Genomic DNA, 20,155 nt, shown 5'->3' on the forward strand with positions numbered 1-20,155 from the left:
AGCTCGGCTGTCTCTTCTCTCCGAGGGCTGTGAGCCTTAGTCACACAGAACCACAGGGATGCCCACTGGCCCAGGACACCTGACGTCAACTCCCCCTCATGCAACCTCAGCAAGATGGACGCCAGCCTACGTCTTTGATGCCCAAGCTTGGTGTGGAGAAGCGTTGCACCTGGACCCTGGCTCCTGGTCTGTGTTTGATCGTTTGAGATGGATGATGCATACAATAACAATAATCAGCTTTATGTGAAGTCATGTAGAAGCACAGAAGAACGTGGGTTGTTGGAGAAGAGATCAGTGGGCAACATGACCAGTAGAGGAACCAGTAGGTTCAGTAGGGGAAGAGTGCTGGCTGGACTGGGACCAGCTATTCCTACAGACTGGATGCTATGTGGTAGTGTAGGAGCTCATGTCAGGAGACATGATGAAATTTTATTATTTTGTCATTTTTTTTATTGCCTAAGTGCTATGGAAGCATGTATAACAGCATGTATACTTTCCTATGGTTCAATGGTGTGAAAGGTCTTGCGTGCTAAATAGTAAACAACTTTAAGTAAATATATGCTGAACTTGCCTTCTCAATTATTGCTTCTGGATTTATAGTGATTAAAGAACTGCCATTAATTGGTAAAAAAAAAAAAGAATATTTGATGAATTCAAAAGTCCTAACAACCACAGAGAGTGTGTGAGTGTGTGATGGTGGGGGGTTGGATATCGGAGGGATGAGGAGGGAGGGACTGAGAACGCAGATGCCAGAGGGAAAGAGATTGGCATCACGCTGACATTTCTGGCATTTTGGTCCGGCTGTCTACAGAGTGAAGATCATCCGCTAAGGTGAGCCATCTCTCTCCGACACATCACCTATGCCACATTACAGGCTTGACGTGGCTACGGTTTTGTCCGCCAAACAAATCCTCAGTGCTGATTGATTGTACAGTTTTATTTTTGGTTGCTAGCAAATGCATGGGATGTGTAGGCATGTGTGGAACGGTACACCGGGGGCATTTCCTGTGAAGTTTAGCTGCATTTTAATTAGAGGGCACTGCTGAGAGTTCAGGATGATGGTTTGTACTTGGCTAGTATGTAAATTTATTTGAAAGCTTTCTAACGAGGAATCGGTGTGAACGGACACAAAAATGAAGATTTTTGTACTTGCACCCTTATGGGGTGTTTTAGGTTTAATTTTAACATTGGTCTGCAGCTCACCAGCTAGAGACATTGGGAGCTAAGCTGTAATAGACCCAACTGTCACTCAAACCTGCGTTTGCTTCTTATTATGACCATGAGGTCACTTCCCAATTTGTGAGATGTGTATATAGATAAATAGTTTAATCACAGAGATGCGTGACCACAAAGCCATTGTCTGTTCAATTACCTGCTTATGCAAGATTTGATATGCATCCTATTGACTTTAATCTCACGATTGCTTGTTTCTGATGTTTGCACCTAGTTAAAGTTAGATATTATTTTGAGATTTCAACAACATGATGTAACTTTTAATCCAAGGATGTTGCCAAGGACTGTGGATTACAGAATAGATCATGTGTGCGTAGTATATAAATTATTTGGTTCATGTATGTATTATGAAAATATTCATGTATGGAGGACCAAACCTCGGTCTGAGCCTGTGGTTCTTCTCTGAGATGCAGACTGAACGCTGTCGGGTTATGCAGTAAAACAGGGAGTTCAACAACAGTTTAAAGCATAGAAATCCTTAAAGAAGTCTTGGTCTTGCTATTTCCAGTCACGCATGACTCAGACTCCAGATCATCACGGCCTGTTGGAGCACACCTACACAGAGGAACACTTTTCTCATTTGTGGACGAGTGATGTGGGGAACTGGAACTTTTGGCAGTTGTCAGACAAAAACATCCTGTGGGTATTGTGATTTCTGCAGAAACAAACTGAACAGATTCTGACTGTGCAATACTGTGCTCATGGGTCCTGTGTTTTGAGTGATTATGTGATACTTTGCCAAACTAGTTACCTGCATTCGTTTATACACGGTTCTGCTTCTTGGGTGCCTCGGGCCGCTGAAGGTGGTCTTATTTCAGATCTCGGGCCGCTGAAGGTGGTCTTATTTCAGATCTTCAGATCTCGGGCCGCTGAAGGTGGTCTTATTTCAGATCTTCTGAGTCAGTTTCTTTTTTTTCCTGCTGTCTCTGCAGCAAGCTATGACTTCCCATTCCTCCACAAATTGTCTGTTACTCCAGGGACAGACCACATCTAGCCTGTCTCCCCCGGACAAAGCAGAGAGACAAAGACCCCTTTCTGCACCAGCGAGTGTCCTGAAGCATGCTCTGTGTGGCCGAGCTTCAGGCTGACACTCGGTGATATCACTGAACTGAAGTGTGTATGTGCTGGGGAGAGCGGGTGGAGGTGGGTGTGGGTGGGGGGGTGTGGAGAGGGGGGGGGGGGGGGGGTGGTGGACAACATGATGTTATCGCAACCGATTAGTGAAGGCGAAAAAACCTGATTCATCTCTGCTGTACCAACACAGCCAATTGACATAAAGAGAATAAGACCGAGAAGAGAGAAAGAAGGGAATTGTTGTCATTTAAAGAGCAGTAAGTGGAGCACGTTGACTTCCCTGTTTCACTTGGTGTCAGACTCCAGCTGTCCGGCTCTGTTCTGTTCTCAGGACGTCCAAGACAATAACCTCTGTGTGCTGAGGCCTGGGGTGTGTGTGTGTGTGGGGGGGGAAAGGGGAGGGGGTGGGGTGTTTGTGTATGTGTTTGCTGGCTGGACAGTGGGAGTTTGAGGGTGTAGCAATTGGATTGTCATTTCAGTATGGAGAAGTGTGCAACTATTGTCAGATAACAGAGCGTATGAATCCCATGAATAAATACTGTATTTTCATATGGCATGCTCACATCACTATGACGTCACATCTGTATCACAGTGCCATGGTAAATATACATCAACTTCCCACCCTCAGCCCCCGAGAAAACTGCCTTAAAATGTTTTCATTTAATTTACAGTTGAACAAGATGTAGTTCTGGGCTTCAGTGTTGAGGTTTTAAAGATGGAGAATAAGAAATGTCAGGCATTTCTATATACATTATGAAAGTTTTGCTTTTAAAACTTCAATCTCAAATCAAAATTGTGTAAAATGAAAGAAGGAAGAATGGAAGGTCTTTTGAAATGGTTAGTATAGCTGTCAACAACATTGTATTCAGGTTGAGTCACTATACAAGAGACGGGCCATCTAAAACTGCCACATCTTTTCCTTTTTCAATTTATTTGATTTCTCTCTCTATCACACACACACACACACACACACCATCATTCTATCTCTCCAACAACTAGTCTACATTCTCCCCATTCTTCCCAGTTCAAAAGATGAAAATCATTTGCTTTTCATCTCCGTCCAGTTTTTTTTGTCCTGTCTCTGCTCGAGTAGGCTCAGCCCCTCTCTGCCTGACCCGTAGTTTGTAGTGCCAGCAGGGGCAACAGTGCTGCTCTTTGTGCCAAGGGGGCAGCGTGGGGGGCAGTTTATGAATGGCCTGCAGGCCAGAACAATGCTCTGTACACCAGGGTCCCGACATTTCCATATAGAATAGGGGAGTGGTGCGAGTGTTGGGTCATGCCACAGAGACCCGCTCAGCTCCTCACCCCTGGGCGGGCAGTGCAGGGGGTGTGTGGGAGGGCGAGTGTGTATCAGGGGACAGTAGCTCGCCTTACTGATTAATACTTACCGTTCGGTGAGAAGAGGAGGCCTCGGGCGATCGGCTGGGTGAGTCTTCATGACCGTAGGGACGCTCCCTTCTGGCTCTGACAGATATGTATGGTTCATATGCTTGATATAATCCTATATATTATGTCCTTAACAGATTAGGTATATTTAATTTAGGAATGTATTCCTTTGGCGCTTGCTGGGTCAGGAAATGCGATAAAGGCTAACCTTGAGGTGTCATGTCCTGGCTGTGCTGTGCTGTTTTGGAGATTAGTGTAGGTTTCTTGGAAAAAGGTTATGTTTGCTGGCAAACACACACAGGATGTTACTGAGACAAAGCCAAAATGCAGAGAGAGAGAGAGAGAGAGAGAGAGATGTGTAAAAGAAGCTCACTTCAGTCATGCAGCAATAAGTAAACAGATTTACCCGTGTCATGCAGTGAAGAGGCTGTGGGTTATAACACCAGCAAGAGCACATTAAAGAGCAAGTGGATCAGAAATGTGTGCACGAGGCGTTTGACTAGCCCTGGTCAGACGTTCTCAGTGATGGTGTGTCATTTTGAAATGCGTCATGTTGAACTTCACGTCATAGGCTGTGCTCTGTCCATCAGTATTCATGGCATAATCGGTTTTAAACTGCACTTATCATGAGATCCCTCCTCCCGTGGGGTCTGGCTACAACAACGCTTGTGGTTATTTGGGGATTACTAACCAAGCTCATTTTGGTAGCCATTAGTGATGTCACTTGTATACTTTGATTTCTGCATCTCTGAGATCTTTTTTGATTGTATTTTGAGAGTAATTGTAATGTTTTTTTAGTATTGGTCTATTTTATTTCTATGTCTGCAACGTATCAGGAAACCTTACCCCCAAGGTAATTGATAATCTTAATATAAACAGAAATGCCTGATTGCTTGACTTTCATTAAGGATAACCCCCCTACACACGGTAGCGTGGATTCTCCCGGGCATAAGAGAGAGAGAGTGCTGGTAGGTTCTGCTGAATTGGACCCGGGCCTCCGTTTCTCCACCCTGAGGTGTGGGCAGGAAGTTACTGCATAGCACAGAGAGACTACTGAGTCCACCATCTGCCCATATCTGACTGCACGTCAGTATACAGCAGAAAAACAAGACTGCTAGCACACATGGCCAAACAAAATGTATGCATTGCTGAGAAAACGTTTGCCAACAGGCATGGTTATTTTAGTGGATGACCAATTGCTCATAACTGCTAAAAGACCACATATGAATGTGTAAGACTATGGATGAGCAAATGCTCAATTGTTTAAAAGAATTTAATATGTAGAGGAAGGATGCTTAGATGGGCTTCTCCCTGAGGCGCTCCTGTCTCTGGACATGCAGGCCGTGGAGCTTGTTACACCATAGGACATTAACTTCAGACAAAACTACCTGATTGTTCTGACACAGGGTTAGTCAAGACTTTCTCTGGTTGAACTCGGAGCTTGAATTGTAGTAGAGTGTAAGCACCTGGGGTTATTCTGAAGAATGCTCTAAAGACCCTGCCTGCAGAGCATGCATGCATACGTACACACCCACACAAGGGAGCAGTCACAGCCATCTGCTCTTCTGGTAATTTTAGTGAGCACCTGTGTTGACGTGCTGGGTGTGTGCCTCAGGCTCATAGCACAAGAAAGCAGTATGTAGGCCTTAAAAACCCTCACAACTCCTTTAATTGCAACCTTTAATTTAAACCTTAAATATTAAATCTGGCCCTTTTAAAATATGTTGCAAACTGAAATACACTTTTAGTAAAGAAGACTGAATTGACATGAGGTCTGAACACTGCTATGCGGAGCAGCCCTTCCATGCGTGATCTGAACCAGTAACCCACAGAGAACTGATGGTAATCTACGTAGAGGCCATCCCCAATTCTGATTGGTTCATCACTTGTTACACATCACATATGGTCAGGGTTATGGGTTCCTAAATCCCAAATCCCAAACTATCTCTCTCTCTTCCTCTCTTTTTCTTTCTCTCTCAGTCACGTCACATTTGGTCAGGGTTATGGGTTCCTAAATCCCAAGTCAATCTCTCTCTCTCTTGCCCTCTCTCTCTCTGTTGTTCACTCAGCCCTGCTCTCACAACCAGACAGATAAGAGGTTTCTGAAGAAGGTCACAGCCGTTGTGTTGCACTGACAGCCTCCTAGCAGAATGTGCAGCACGGTGTGTGGGAACTTCTCCATATGCGTGGATCGCTGGGGCATATTGGTGCCCACGAATCTACCACAGGCCTCCCACCGGCCTCCCACTAGGCACTCCACTACTATCCTTTCATCTTTACCGCGTGGGTCCTTGTGGCAGTCGTCCATTGATTCGTCTTTGCTCGACACACCCAGGGCCTCAAGGCGCTCAAACTCTACTGTAAAATCAGATTCATAATGAGCAGCAGCATGATTTATGCTGTTATTTATGAATATTGTGTATTGAATATTAATGAGCATGGATGTTATAGCATGAATATTAAAGACATAATACAAAAATACACATCAGGGATTCAGGCAAGATCCAGTGGGGTGAAAAACAAAGGTTAAGTTCAGGAAAAAAATGTCGAGTTTTCTGAGTTTCTCCAAACAACAAAATCAGTTAAGTTCTTCTACCTCATCAAATGTTACAGAGATGAATTAATTTGTGTTCATTCCATCTGAAGATGTAATGCCATTTAGACTGCGTTTTAAGTGGTGGCACCAGTGTTGAGTACAGAAAAGTGAAGGTCTGTAGACCAGAGCCTATCTCATTCCTGCTGCTTTCAGAAGGGACAGATGGAACAGTTGATTGATGAATCTCCTCATGAGGAATGTTTGGTGTGGGCTTGGAGCACAGGGAGAAATGTCTGCATATTCACGACTGCCCACGGCCGGCATTCACACGGGCCTTCTGCTAACGCTCCCTATATCCCTTCCTTTTCTCCATGTCTGTCCTCGTCCCACTCCTCGTCCGTCCCTCTCCGTCTCAGACGTCTGAGGTGAGCAGGGCAGACGGCTGCTTGGAGAAGTCGACGAGCGCGAGCTGCGTTCCAGCCGTCGGGAGGCCGGGACAGAAGCGGGAGCTGAAGCAGGTATGACACAAGCGCTTCGCAGATGTGGTGAGAGGCTTGTTTGTCTCCCGTGAATGGCCTGTTTGTGAGGCTTCTGCATTGCCTCACTGTTTGCCCTGCATCAGTGAGATCTCCTCGCAGTGGTCGTGCTACTGCCTTGGTCTTCGTGGGTAGGACACACGGATTTTTGCATAGCGTAGATTAACTGACGTGTATCAACTATGAAAAACTGCAATTTCAGTATAATAACTCCTTGGCTGGTTTTGTGATAATAATTAGCTTTTGTTTGTAAATTCTTTGAAAGGCAGGGGACTTTTAACTGAGGAGTAATTGCCAGGGAAGCATATCTAGATATCTGGAATATGAACTCCTGCCACTTCTTCTGCAATAAAGTCCTGTTCCTTCCTTTCAGTGTAGAAGCAAGATGTGTGAGTGAGCAGTTGAGATTCAGGCTCTTCTCTCCTTCACAAAATTGAACAAAGGTTTTCCATTTTCCCTCCGTGTAGGAGGTCTACGGTCCTGAAGAGGTTTTTAGACATGGTAATCATGGAGGTTTCTTCAACAATCCTTTGCAAGGCTCCATCTGTGCTTCCCGTCTGCTCTTAAGGGTGCTTTAAATGTGTGTGTGTGTGTGTGTGTGTGTGTGAGAGAGAGAGAGAGAGAGAGAGAAGGAAATAAGGAAAATGCAAAGAAAAATGTCAAAAGAGAACAAAATGAGAAAGTCCTGAGTGGGTGCATTATTTAACACGTTCAAATAAATAACCCATAAACAGATGCCCATGGAGTAAAGTAAACAGTCCACTCAAGCAAGTGACCACCGAATGATGTGTCATCTTACCAAACAGACCTTTCAGTATCTGTCTAACAAGCTCCAGAAGTTGATGTCACGCAGTCAGAATGAGTAATTCTGTTCTCTCACACACTGAAGCACTGTGGCAAGCAGGTGCTGACTATCTGTTGTGTGTGTGTGTGTGTGTGTGGTGAGTAAGGCTAATGTCACTGGTCAATCCTTAACTCTGTCTCTGGTTGTTTCAGGGCATTGCACAGGACGAGCTGAGCTGACCGTGAGAGAGCGCTTCAGGGAGAGGGAGAGTGGGCCGGACCAGGGAACTAGTGCCTGTTTTTCTCTGTTAACCAGCAGTTCAGAACCAGTACCAGAATCAGGTGGTTCTTGTCATTATGATATACAAGCATATATATACAGGAAGCACCTGCAACTTTGAACAGGACACTTGAAAGGTTTTTTTTAAGTTGTTTAAAAAAACAGACTAATGTGACAATGTTACATAATTACAACAGTGAATAGTGAAGTCAGCAGAAAAGGTTCCTCACCAGGTCTTATCAGCATCTATGAGTTCTCAGAACTTATACCCATGTTGCACCTTATTATACACATTCTATCTTTGTTAAATATTGTTTTGCATTTATATTCCCTTAATTCCTAAGGTTTAATTCATCTGTCTGTATGAACTGTGTAAATATCTGTTAAGAAAACATTTGTGAAACTTGCATAAAAATCTATATATTGTGCTACAAAAATATTCATGACAAAATGCTGTCATTTAGGGTTTCTTTTTAAACCAAGAATGCAGTCAAAAATACATGTTAATTTTAAGTTCAGTCGTTATTACAATAACCATTGTGGTGAATTCATTTAATGACCATTTGTGGTGAATTGGTTTAAGGTTGATGGTTCCAAGCTGAACCGAGATCATGAAGTGTCTAGAACTGCTGTTCGTCTTGCTGCTGTCAGTAAGAGGTTTGTTTAGCTTTCAAGATTTTCTTTCTCTTCTGAATTTTCTGTCATCCTTCAGCACGTTGCTTCCCTTTGCTTTTGTCTTTCCACACCACTCTCTTCTCTTTCTTTACACGCTCTCTCCTGTTGTTCTCTATTTTTTAACACAGATATATGTGCTCAGTGGAATGTATGGATGCCCAGGGACATCTCTGCTATGACTAACTCGTGCGTGGTAATCCCGTGCACATTCATGTACCCCGCGAGCGTCAGGCCGTACCGCGGGACCCACGGGATCTGGTATTTTGGCCAGCCCTACCCTCAGCTCTTCCCCCCAGTAGTGTTCAAGTCCCGCACAGAAATCGTGCATGAGAGCTACAAAGGCCGGACCCGGCTCCTGGGTGACCTGATGCAGAAGAACTGTACCCTGCAGATCAGTAATGTGGGAGTTGAGCATTCAGGGAGGTACTACTTCAGAGCAGACCTAGGCGGAGCTAACATATACACCTACCCAGACTTCAGTGAGCTCAAGGTCTTAGGTAAGTGCCCCAAAGTAGAACCTGACATACTGCTGTCTGGATGAGCTACAGCTGTTAATATAGATTGTAACCCTTGGCAATGGGTCTGCTTCTTTCTCAGATCGGCCCAACATTGACGTCCCAGAGGAGATAATCAGTGATGAGAGTTTGGACCTGACATGCTATGCACCGGACAACTGTCCAGACATGAGCCCAGAAATCCACTGGATGTACACCGACTACCTGCCTGACCCACTCTTTACTACGGACTTTGTGGAAGAGAGTAACACAGCGGTGATCTCCAGCACCCTCACCTTCACTCCCAGACCCATGCACAACGGGCAGCTCTTGGGCTGTAGGGTCCATTACCCCAACACTACGTTCATCTATGAGCGTCTCATCTCCCTCGACATCAAGTGTAAGCCACATGCTAGATTAATTTGAGTTCTCAAACTATAGCAAATTCCGTATGAATCAGAACAATTACTGATGTGAATATCTCAGAATCTCTGAATATGCACAAGCGGATCACACACCAATCTGCAAAAGTTTTGGCTATGCACACACTAAAAAAACTTTTCTGCTAATTCAGTAGGCCTTGTGGGTGGATTGAATCCCAAGCTGTGTTCTGTCTAGGGCTAGCAATCCAGGGTGATCCAACTGGCTTAAGTCCCAGACACTGGATGGAATTTATACTTTTGTTGCTGCTGACTCAGTCAGTGCAGAGGGCACTTCCTAGTCTCTTCCTCTAAGCATGTTTAAGGCTATTTGCAGTTGTGGAGATGAAAACCATGTGGTGGAAGGCTTCATCTGTCTCCTCATCTCAGGGAATCTCATCCCCACCTAAGGCTGGGAAACAATGTGTAGGATATAGGCAGAGATTTACAAGACTCACGAGAACAGGAGAGCAGTGTTGTTTGTGAAATGTCCACACTGTTTACCCCTCTCTCTGCAGATGCCCCTCGCAAGGTGTGGGTGAACGCATCTCAAGAAGTAATGGAGGGCAGTTCGGTGGTCTTACACTGCGATGTGGACAGCAATCCTCCACCACGGATATCCTGGCATTTCAAAGATGAGGAATTGATGTCAGACACAGCATCAAATTCTTCCCTTAGTTTGGAGTCTCTTAGTCCAGAGCAGGAGGGTGTTTACACTTGTGTAGGTGACAATGGCTACGGAGAGATGAACACCTCCTTGTACCTGGCTGTCAGGTGTAAGTGCTCCAGTCTGTCTTCTTCTCTTTCATTTCATCTATCTCTTTTCATTTACATGCATAAACTGCTAAAACAAATCTGAACTTTTTATGTTTAATGCTGCTGACTTTATTCCCTTTGTCTGGAACCGGCAGACCCTCCGAGGGAGCCGTTGGTGAACAGCTCTATGACAGTGCAGGAGGGAACCTCATTGGTCCTCCACTGTAGCAGTGAAGGTAACCCCGCCCCCACGCTCACCTGGCTGAAGGACGGGAAGCTGGTGGGGACCATAACAGCTGACGAAGTGTCCGTGTTGCATCTGCCGGACATCACCCCTGACTTAGACGGCACTTACCGCTGCCTGGCCGAGAATGAATACGGACGGGCCAGCAGCTCCCTCAACATCACTGTGGAGTGTGAGTTAGGAAGTCTTACTTACTGAGCTGAGGCATTTAAGTAATCTTTCCAGTCCTCGAAAGGAGGTCAGTGGATAAAACGCATTGTTTTAGGTTCACTCGGAGCATGTCATGCTAGCCTCTCCCAAGAATGACTGCAGAAATCACAGACATCAACACCAACTGTTAAAAAAAAAAACTTCCATTAAGTCTGATGGGTAGTGAGTGGAGGAGACGGAGTGTTAAGATCAGGGTGAATGTAGAGTAAATACAAGCAAATCACTCATTTTGTCTCTGTCCTTGTGTCTCTATAGTTGCCCCTGTTCTCCTTGATGATTCCAAGTGCACCATAGTGAGAGAGGGCGTACAGTGTGTCTGCATAGCCTCAGGGAACCCTGAGCCCTCCATCGAGTTCTACCTGCCTGACCTCAACATCACTATTAATGAGACAAACAGCCGTTTTAACTACTACACGCATTCGGATGGGTACACGTCGACTGGCATGATCAAACTGCGTGACAAGGGAGAAGGGGCCAACAATGGGGGCACGGACGTTCACGTTCATTGCAGCATCGCCAACATGCACGGCACAGAGACCGTTCGGCTGGAGCTACAGCAAGAAAGTGAGTCTTCGCCCAGCCGGACATGTTGTTGTCCAAAATAGGACCGAGATCGGTTTGGTGATCTACTTAACTCCATGTATAAAGTCGATTCAGGGGGCCTTCTTAACTATATCATCTTGACTGAAGTTCAACTAATTTCCTCTACATTTCTTTGAAATTATTGATAGCATAAATTACTAATTTGTAGTGATGTTGACAGACCTCAATCCAGGAATAATCTATATTCTGCAAACTTTAGCTGTCAAAAGATGGGAGCTTTGCTGATGACCAAATGATGATGTTTCTGCAAAAAAAACTAAAAAGATTCTGTTTTAATGCTCCTGTAATTCACAGTAGTTCATGTCATGTTTCAGAAAAGTACATGATGGCGGTGATAGTGGGAACCATTGGAGGAGTGGCCGTGATAGCTTTTATCATTGCAGCTGTAAGATATGTGGGACAGAACAACAAAAAGTAAGTAACCTGCCATAGTGGGGAACTTGTGGAAGAACAAGGAAACACCCAAGCCTAGTCATCCATTCTCCAGTGTTTCTTTTGGCATTTGCTAAATAAGCCATAACCCATCCACAAATGAAACAATTTGATCAAACGGTAAGATGGTACACATGCAAAGGAAAGGCAAACTCAACACTGTTGGCCATTCTAGATCACAAGACTAACAAGACAGGCCCTATTGTCCCTCCATTGCTTCCTACCCTCAAACCGCTAAGCTGAGCTAAGCAAAGGCACTTAACCCCAAGTGCTATCCTCAAACCGCTAAGCTAAGCTGAGCTAAGCTAAGGCACGTAACCCCAAGTGCTTCAGCAAACATCCATTCACCGTTTTGTTCTGGGAGGAAAAAAAAACAGTCACTCAAAGAATAGTTGTACAAAACAAACAGAAAAAAAAATCGATTGTTTCGCAAAAAAGCCACTTGGTTAGGGAGACAAAAGCAAAGCAATCCCCTTTTATTAAAATGGATGCCCAGGCTTACAGTGTTGCCAATAAGCCAGCCAATAGCGTCGTTGCGTGTGAGACAGAGTCTGATCCTCTGACTCCACTCTCCAGAGAGAATAGCAACCCTGGGCAGGACGTGGGATCTAAAGTGGAGAATCCCTCCATGTTCTACAGCGCAGTCAAGAAGGACAAACAAAGTCTCAGGAAAAAAGTGGTGAGATATTACCATGATGAATTATGACTGTTATACTATTTTTCCATGTGCAGCTGTTTAGAGTGGTTTTTGCTGATCTCTTGAGGTTGGTACAAGTTAATTTTACCATAAGACTAGACAAATGACCACTTTTTTATATTATTTGCACACACACATAGATATAGTCCATACTGTAGTGGTTCAATTCCCCTTGTAAAAGGTTGTTTGCACTTAAACATGATTATGAGTACAGTAAATGATCAATACAGTGGCAGGGATCTACAAAAATGTCCAAGTACAGTTTCTTAAGTGAATAAGTTCAGTATTTTATGGGGAGATGCGAAGGAGAGGCCCTCAAACACTTTGAATAGACTAGGGTCTACCCTTTATTACTGTAAAGCAAAATCGTATGAATAGGTTGTTTCCCAGTTTTACATGCGATGACACACCCCAGGAAAGATCAGCACAGACTGAGTGCTCTAGGCCCGATTTAACACCTGCAATGCAATGCCAAGGTGTAGGTGATGGTTTTTACGATGGAGAGTCGTGACTGTTCTCTCCTCCTTCATCGCTTCTCTGCGTTCTCTGTCTCTCTTTCTTCCCCCTAACGTAACAGCTTAAGACTGAGCTGCTGGGCTCTAAGTTTAATTCCATCCTAGAGGAGAACACGGTAAGACTTGAGATGGTTTACAAATCAGTGGTTGGAGAACGAGCAGTGAACTTAAACATTACCAAAAGCAAACTGTAGTGCAATCCGAATCCACTTCCATAAAACAGCAGCATCTTTGGTTATTCTTTTTTTAAAATTGCGTAACGTATCGTGTTGTCATGAGATTGTCCATTTGCTAACAGATTGCCATGCTTGCATTCCTTGGTTTTGCTACAGCTAGCTAACAACCTGCTTGCTCACCAACCATTTTACCTCATCATTTTCAGGGTGTGCGGTAGATGGGCCGTCTGTTTGAGCCTGAAGCCGGTGTCCTCTTGCTCTGTTTGCGCAGGGAGACGACGGTGATTACCAGTCTGTTGGCTCAATGGCAGGCATGGAGAGGCAAGAGCTGAACTACGCTGCCCTGGAGTTCATGCGAGGGCGACCTCGAGAGGGAGGTTTAGGGAGGGGGGATGATGGGAGTGACTACACAGAAATCAAAGCCAAATGAATCGCGATACTTCCCTGAAGCCTCGACCGAAAGGGACACAGTGACCACTAAGTCCTTCCCTATGAAAGTTAGTCTCTCCCAGTCACCCATGCCTACTTCTCCTTCATCTACCATAAGCATCACCACCTAGGCTGGACCTGCTTTTACATCTAGCGGTGTCAAATTCACGTGACGTTTTCCTGTATAATGTTTTGACATTTTGGTTACAACCAAATCCAAGTTTTCTGCTGTACCTCTACTGCCTCTATGTTTGTATTTTGAAGGGATGCATTATTAGTTTTTTAATACATATTGAGATTAGCATGTGGATGGATTGCAGCCCAGCCTGGGATTCTAGTGGTCTTTCACACTGTGTCCACAGCAAGCCGAAGCGTCAGGGAATGAGACATGCGGCATGTCTCGACGTTCCAGCTCTGGCATCTCCAGTCATGGGTTTGCAGACGGAACGTGTTCTCAAATCCAGAGATCTTCTCAGCCACTCTCTTAGCATGCCAGAGTGCGTGCTCAGTACAGTGTGTATTCAGTGATTCTCTTGCGATGTGCCCTGAAGTGGTTGTTTAAATGTCTTTGGGTTTGTGTGACCGTAGACATTAACTGATAATGATATTCCCCAATTTATTGCATCTGAGCAGACACTGATTTATTGGAAGTTGGTTCATGGCATAACTGTCCACTTTCTATAAATGATGATATTTAGATCAAACAGTTCATTCTTTAGTTGATAATGACACACATTCTGCGAAAGTCCCAGTGGTAGGAAGAATCGTTTTCCTCTGAAGAGAGAAACATGAGGCTCTTTTCTTTTTAGTTTTTGGAAAAAATGTTTCATGTCTTCACTGACCTACTTTTCTGAGATTGTACGTGTAAGACAAATGGCTGTGTGTAACCGTGGGATACCTGGGGAGATACCCCTTCTTTCGCTGACAGATCATAGCGTGTTATGTTCTTCATAGGTCTAACTCAAATGTACTGTCCATTATTTTGTGAAACAAACAAACAAAAAACATTCACAAATGGGTTAATTTTTTTTCTTAAGATCAGAGGAAAACATAAGGTAAACCATCAAAGACAGCAGAATGCAATCCAACAAATCTGATAGAAACAAAAGTCACATGAGATCTATTAAATACATGTGGTTTGACAAAGAAGCAAAAGTATTATATAAAAAAAGTATCACTTTACCAAAGGGTGATTCAAATACATGAATTATTTATTATTCTTAAACATCCTCTGTTGAGGTTGTATAAATTAAAACGTCACGTAGATGTGTACAGTGTGTACGTATCTCAAATCTGATCTCATACAGCTTGATTTTACTAACAATGTAACACATAAAAATGACTTACGTTAAGAAAGGCACCTCGGGCTGGTAAAGGGATACTGTAAATATGTGTCGGTTTTCTGTTGTGAATCCTTGAAAACACAATAGGACTGTCCATTCTCTATACAGCATTTTTCAGGGTTTCCAACACAAAATTTACATTAAAGATGGAATTAGTAACATATTTTTTGTAAACATAAACAAATTTATGTTAGTCTAATTTTTCACTTCATGTATTGTAAAGAATATTTGTAAGCATCTGACTGTGTGGTGATGATAACGATGAAAATATTTTTCCTTATTTACGTAATAATTCAGAGGGAATCTCTGCAATCTTTATACAAAAGCATTGTTCAGAGCTAATCATGTGTTTGATGTTTTCATGTCATTTTTGTTTGTTTAAAAGCATTTCAGCCTCAATGCTGCCCCAATTAAAGCAAGAAATAAAGTAAAAGAGAAGGAACTTTTGTTTTTTGATGCTTTTGTTGAAATACAACTCGTGAATTATAACAGAGTGTGCAGAACATTCAAATGAAAAAGAGGGTAAATAATCAAAAGTAAATATGAAATAACCATAAAGACATAAAAACCTGATAATTTGGTAAACCTTATTATGGGGGAGAGGTTCAGAGTTTCAGTACTCTAAAGTGACTTCGCTGATAACAGGATCTTCAGCAATCAGTCTCCAACATAGTCAGTGTAAGCCTGATGTGGATTTCATCCTGAAACCTTCTGTTAAATGATCGACTCAAACAAGCTTCCTGATGTCTCATGCTCATATAGACTCTTACGTATTAACACACATACACACAAAAGGCAAAATTGAAAAGAAAAGTTTAAAATGAAATGTACATTGCTGAGAAGTCCAATATTCTTCAGTTAAATATTGATGTGATCAACATTCCAGTATGATCTATAGTGCTCTTATCACATGTAAGCCAGACCTGCCTTGTTGCTGTCTGAGGTGACACTGATTGACAGGCCAGACACCGCTCAAGGCATGCGCTTAGAAATCCTGTATGAAAAATGTCTAGAATAGTTGCAATTTTGTGATGCTGTAATTATGTCAGTGGAAAACATGAGAGGGCTTTATGTCTTATGACATAATGACTGACAAATAAGACCTCAAATAAACACGACTGATGTGCTTTGGTCCCACCCCCTACTACACGCCCCAGAGCACTCCACCAATCAGCGTCACAGGTCTACTAATAACTGGCGACACCCTGCCATCACATATCTGTTGAGCCTGAGCCTGAACTCAGTACAAGCAATATTCCCAGCACCCCCGGTGTGAAGTCTCTTGTGTTCATGCCAAGTTTCCAAGCTGGGCTCATGGTCCTCTTTCCCTGTCGGACTGGTTTTGGATTTTGCCTGTGGCCCACTCTGTACTCATGGTACTGTTCAGACCAGTTACTGGTGGACCATTTGCTTTCCCCTGCCCTGTGTTACTGTGTTTGCTCCAGTTCCTTTGACCACATCTCTACCCAATGTTAATGAAGTTAAGTTGAGATGATTAGAAAAGAGACTGATAATATACTCTTCAGCCCCAGTGACTGCATCCACTTGACCTCCAGCATGCTAGGTCTAGGACTAGGGTTACAGCTAGAATTAGTGCTAGGTTTCGGGATAGTTTTTGGGCTAGGGTTAGCCAGCCTTAGGGCTTGGGTGAGGGCTAGATTTGGGTCAGGGTTAGGTGTTAAGGTTAGGGCATGGTTTAGGTTTTAGGATTAGGGTCAGGGTTAGGGCAACAGCTATCCAGCATTAGGGTTAGGTTGGGTAAGCAGGACCTGAGAGCAAAACCTGAGAGGTATTCAGAATCTTTACAAGAAATAAGACCCTTGCCATCTCTAAACATGATCACATTTTTGAGCATTTAAAAGCTATTTTACCAGTACATCAACAGTTAATCTTGCTTGTTTTATAAACTCCTAACTTAACATTTATATATTAAATCAGTCTGTTTATTGTGTAGAAGTCCATTTTATTGTTCTGGCTCTCTATAGGCATTGTTACGACTACTCTAGGCTATAGCCCTAACAGAGAATGAGTATATTATGAAAGAGAGACTGTGATAGATATGATGAAAATGATTGATATTTATTCAAATTATGGCCAAGGGATGTAACAAACGTCTCTAACCAAAATAATATCGACTACCTAACCTGATGCATATTTAAAGAAATGAAAGTAATGACAATAACCTACCCTAACTACCTATGACAAAACAAAGCGAACGGTATAACCAAAAGAGCGTTGTGTCCTTTCTTCCCGTCTGGGCCGAATTAACAAGCAGGATTATTTATACACAGATATTTACACTTACACACTATATATATACATATACACATAAATTATATACATCAGCTACCAAGACCAAAAGGGGCAAATCCAGACTCAAGTTCAGGGACGAAATAATACAAAGTCAATGAAACCAGAAAACCAACTACACAATCGAACGCTACCAAATCACACCAAACACCAATATGGAGAAAGATCTCCTCGTCTTGCTGCTTTGTGGGTCTTTTAAAGGCGGGACTGAGGGTCTTGGGTGGAGAACAGCCAATCCGCAACAACCAGGAAGCGAATCACATACACGGTGGGAGGAGACACACATCTGGACCTGTAACGTCAGACACCACAACGACCACCAGTGGTCGTAACAGCATATTCACTTTCAAATAAACATCCTTTGAAAAACTCTTTATCAGGTATAATAAAAAAAAAGTGGTTGATATCAAAGTGGGTATCAGCCATCAAATCATAGAAGAAATTCTGTGTGCAGTAAGACAGTGATTGTCATGATGGATCCAACTATAAGCAACAGCCTGTTGTCATGCTTTAAAGCACTCCATGCGGACGAGCTCAAAGCTATGGTGTGAAGGCCAGGCTTCCAAAACCATTGTGTAACAGATGGACGCACGGCTGGCTCCTGCTTCACCAGTTTCATGGAATGAAACATTTAGAAGAGTATTGTCTATTCCTCTCCACAAACAGGTTGGCACAGGCTACACACACAGTCTCCAGCAGGCATGAGCTACACACACAGTCTCCAGGGATCGCAGGCTACACACACAGTCTCCAGGGATCGCAGGCTACACACACAGTTTCCAGGGATCGCAGGCTACACACACAGTCTCCAGGGAGCACAGGCTACATACACAGTCTCCAGGAACTGGCCTTCTCTCCAACTCACTACTTAAGAAGTTCCACTGAGGGACTTTAGGCAGGTATTCAATATGCCTACCACAGCCTTACAGTGTCTAAAGCCATGTAACAGGATGTATATTATAAACGAACCATCAAAGTTCAGATACAATTGACGATGATGTCTTAGGTACCCAAGAACTATTGCATTTACACTGACTTGATCAGGCAATAAGTATTTGATTAAAGTAAAGGGATTCAATGGGGTGGATCACCATTAACCCAGTGGGCAACATGGTGGCTTGGTGGTTAGCACGTTTGCCTCTCAGCACTGGGGTCTTGGGTTCAAGTCTCTATCTGAGTGGAGTTTCCATGTTCTCCCCGTGTCTGCGTGGGTTTCCTCCGGTGTCTCCGGTTTCCTCCCAAAGACATGGAGATTAGGTAAATTGGCAGTCCCTGATTCCCTGACAAATTCTCCCTGAGTGTGTGTCTTTGTCCCTTCATGTCCGATAAAAAAAGCAGTTGTCTGAGTGTGTGCTTGTATGTCCAGTGGTGGATGGTGCTCTGCCACTAGGGTCTGTCCTCTCTCCCCTTCCTGCACCCCATTCAGTCCCCCAGGGGGCTGTGGATCCCGGTAGAGAGTATGCTGTGCGCAATTGGCTGCCGCTTCTCGCCGGTGTGTGATTGGTTGTACCTGTGTTAAAATTGTAAAGCGACCTTGGGTATATAGAAAGGCGCTATATAAGTTGAAGATTCATTCATTCACTTTGTTTATAGGGTGAGTGACTGCACAGCTCTCAGATGCATAAATCATCTTCTCCAGGGAATGGTCTGGCCATAATTAAGATTGAACATAATTAATCTGAAATTATACATTTTAAAAACTACAATAGAGTGTAAACACAAGTTAATTGTTCTTTCAGTTTATTCTATTGTCATTCATAGACAACTCCCATTGTTTGTAAGGAGGGAAAGGGCAAACACCTCTCCTAAAACACACAAAGCCAACTGCCAATGTTCAACATGTCCTAAGGACAGATTAACCAGCCATCTATGTCCACATGAAATAGCAGGAAATATCTTTGCTGGTTGGGCTTGTCAACTAGTCATGCTGCATCTTTTCTTGAGGTTCAGACTCTCACCACACAACTGCTGTTAGCTATTTTTGGGTGACATGGAAATCTCAACCCAGCAGAGACATTGTCACACATAAAAAATAACAAAAAAACTCCATCAACAGTGCTGTACCAGACACAATGATAACAGCACAACACCCACTAAAATGTAAATTGAGTGTCTGCATCAGTACTAGGTTAGGAATGGCCATTCAAGTTCTATACAGTCAGGAGTGTGAGAGAAAATGACCACTGAGAAATGGGGCAGAGGGCCACGAATACATTTTGTATGGCAATTTGGACGTGGCTATGTGGGAACGTCTGTCTTATACACCTGTCAGATGGTTATAGTTGTGTAGGATGGTCTCTGAGACTGATGGAGAGGCAGTCATAAATAAAGTAGTAAAGTGTCTCGTAAGTCAACATGTGCATATAGGAAAGAGAGACAAGGAGGCCAGAAAGTTTGTGTACTTAAAAAAATATCTTTTTACATGGAATATGTCCAGAAATATATATTTTTGTAACATCACACTTCATATACACAAAAATCTCTTTTAAGAACATATGCATACTTCCTTGTAATTACAAACTACTGAATATATGTGTTATCTTTACATGTTTTCAGAAACATTTCTCATTTTTAATACTGCTAAGACTACACAGGTGTCTTTCATCAATAAAATCCTTAAACTCGAAGCAGTTCACTGCGAGTAGTTTTACTGATTTTAAAGATATTCAATTGTGAATTTAAGGATCACTACATAAGGACAGACTCTTACTTTCAGTGAATGAAGCAGAACACATGAAGTCAACTGTGCAAACTCAACAATGGCTGCATTTTAAAGTTGCTGTGGTGAACACAAATGCAACATGCAGGATAATGTCTTGACTGCATTATATAAATTGTTATTGGGCTGGATGCACGTGTTACATCTGCAGATAGGGGGAGCAGTGTATCTGTTCTTCTTTTTGTATCTACGGATATTAATGGGTAAAAATCATCACACTCAAACTTACACTCTAAGCAATGTGTATGGGCAATAAAAGTTAACGTTATAGTACACCATACAACAGTATTTGCAGATGGAAATAC

The 20,155-nt window shown here is 43.2% G+C and overlaps 1 protein-coding gene across 5 annotated transcripts; it reads left to right on the forward strand.

Moving 5' to 3' along the window:
* Positions 1–733: 733 nt before the first annotated feature.
* mag (myelin associated glycoprotein) lies at positions 734–15,263 on the forward strand. 5 transcript variants are annotated; one of them, XM_076975808.1, is made up of 13 exons: positions 734–831; positions 6,646–6,747; positions 7,762–7,890; positions 8,412–8,485; positions 8,632–9,000; positions 9,101–9,397; positions 9,935–10,192; positions 10,328–10,588; positions 10,882–11,190; positions 11,544–11,643; positions 12,238–12,340; positions 12,936–12,989; positions 13,321–15,263. In XM_076975808.1, the coding sequence occupies exons 4-13, from the start codon at positions 8,440–8,442 to the stop codon at positions 13,477–13,479; spliced, it is 1,956 nt and encodes a 651-aa protein (XP_076831923.1). In that variant the 5' UTR covers positions 734–831; positions 6,646–6,747; positions 7,762–7,890; positions 8,412–8,439; the 3' UTR covers positions 13,480–15,263. The 5 variants fall into 5 exon arrangements, with proteins under 5 accessions (XP_076831923.1, XP_076831922.1, XP_076831924.1 ...); XM_076975807.1 differs by lacking the exon at positions 734–831 and adding an exon at positions 3,580–3,733; XM_076975809.1 differs by lacking the exons at positions 734–831; positions 12,936–12,989 and adding an exon at positions 3,580–3,733.
* The last annotated feature ends 4,892 nt before the right edge of the window (positions 15,264–20,155 follow it).

This window comes from Brachyhypopomus gauderio, chromosome 16, assembly GCF_052324685.1.
Source record: "Brachyhypopomus gauderio isolate BG-103 chromosome 16, BGAUD_0.2, whole genome shotgun sequence".
Lineage (NCBI taxonomy): Eukaryota > Metazoa > Chordata > Actinopteri > Gymnotiformes > Hypopomidae > Brachyhypopomus > Brachyhypopomus gauderio.

Bases quoted from the DNA above. Each gene is read 5' to 3' on its own strand.
- mag (XM_076975808.1), top strand. From the start codon at position 8,440: ATGAAGTGTCTAGAACTGCTGTTCGTCTTGCTGCTGTCAGTAAGAG. The intron at 9,001-9,100 runs GTAAGTGCCCCA...CTTCTTTCTCAG, and splicing joins CAGTGAGCTCAAGGTCTTAG to ATCGGCCCAACATTGACGTC. The intron at 9,398-9,934 runs GTAAGCCACATG...CTCTCTCTGCAG, and splicing joins CATCTCCCTCGACATCAAGT to ATGCCCCTCGCAAGGTGTGG.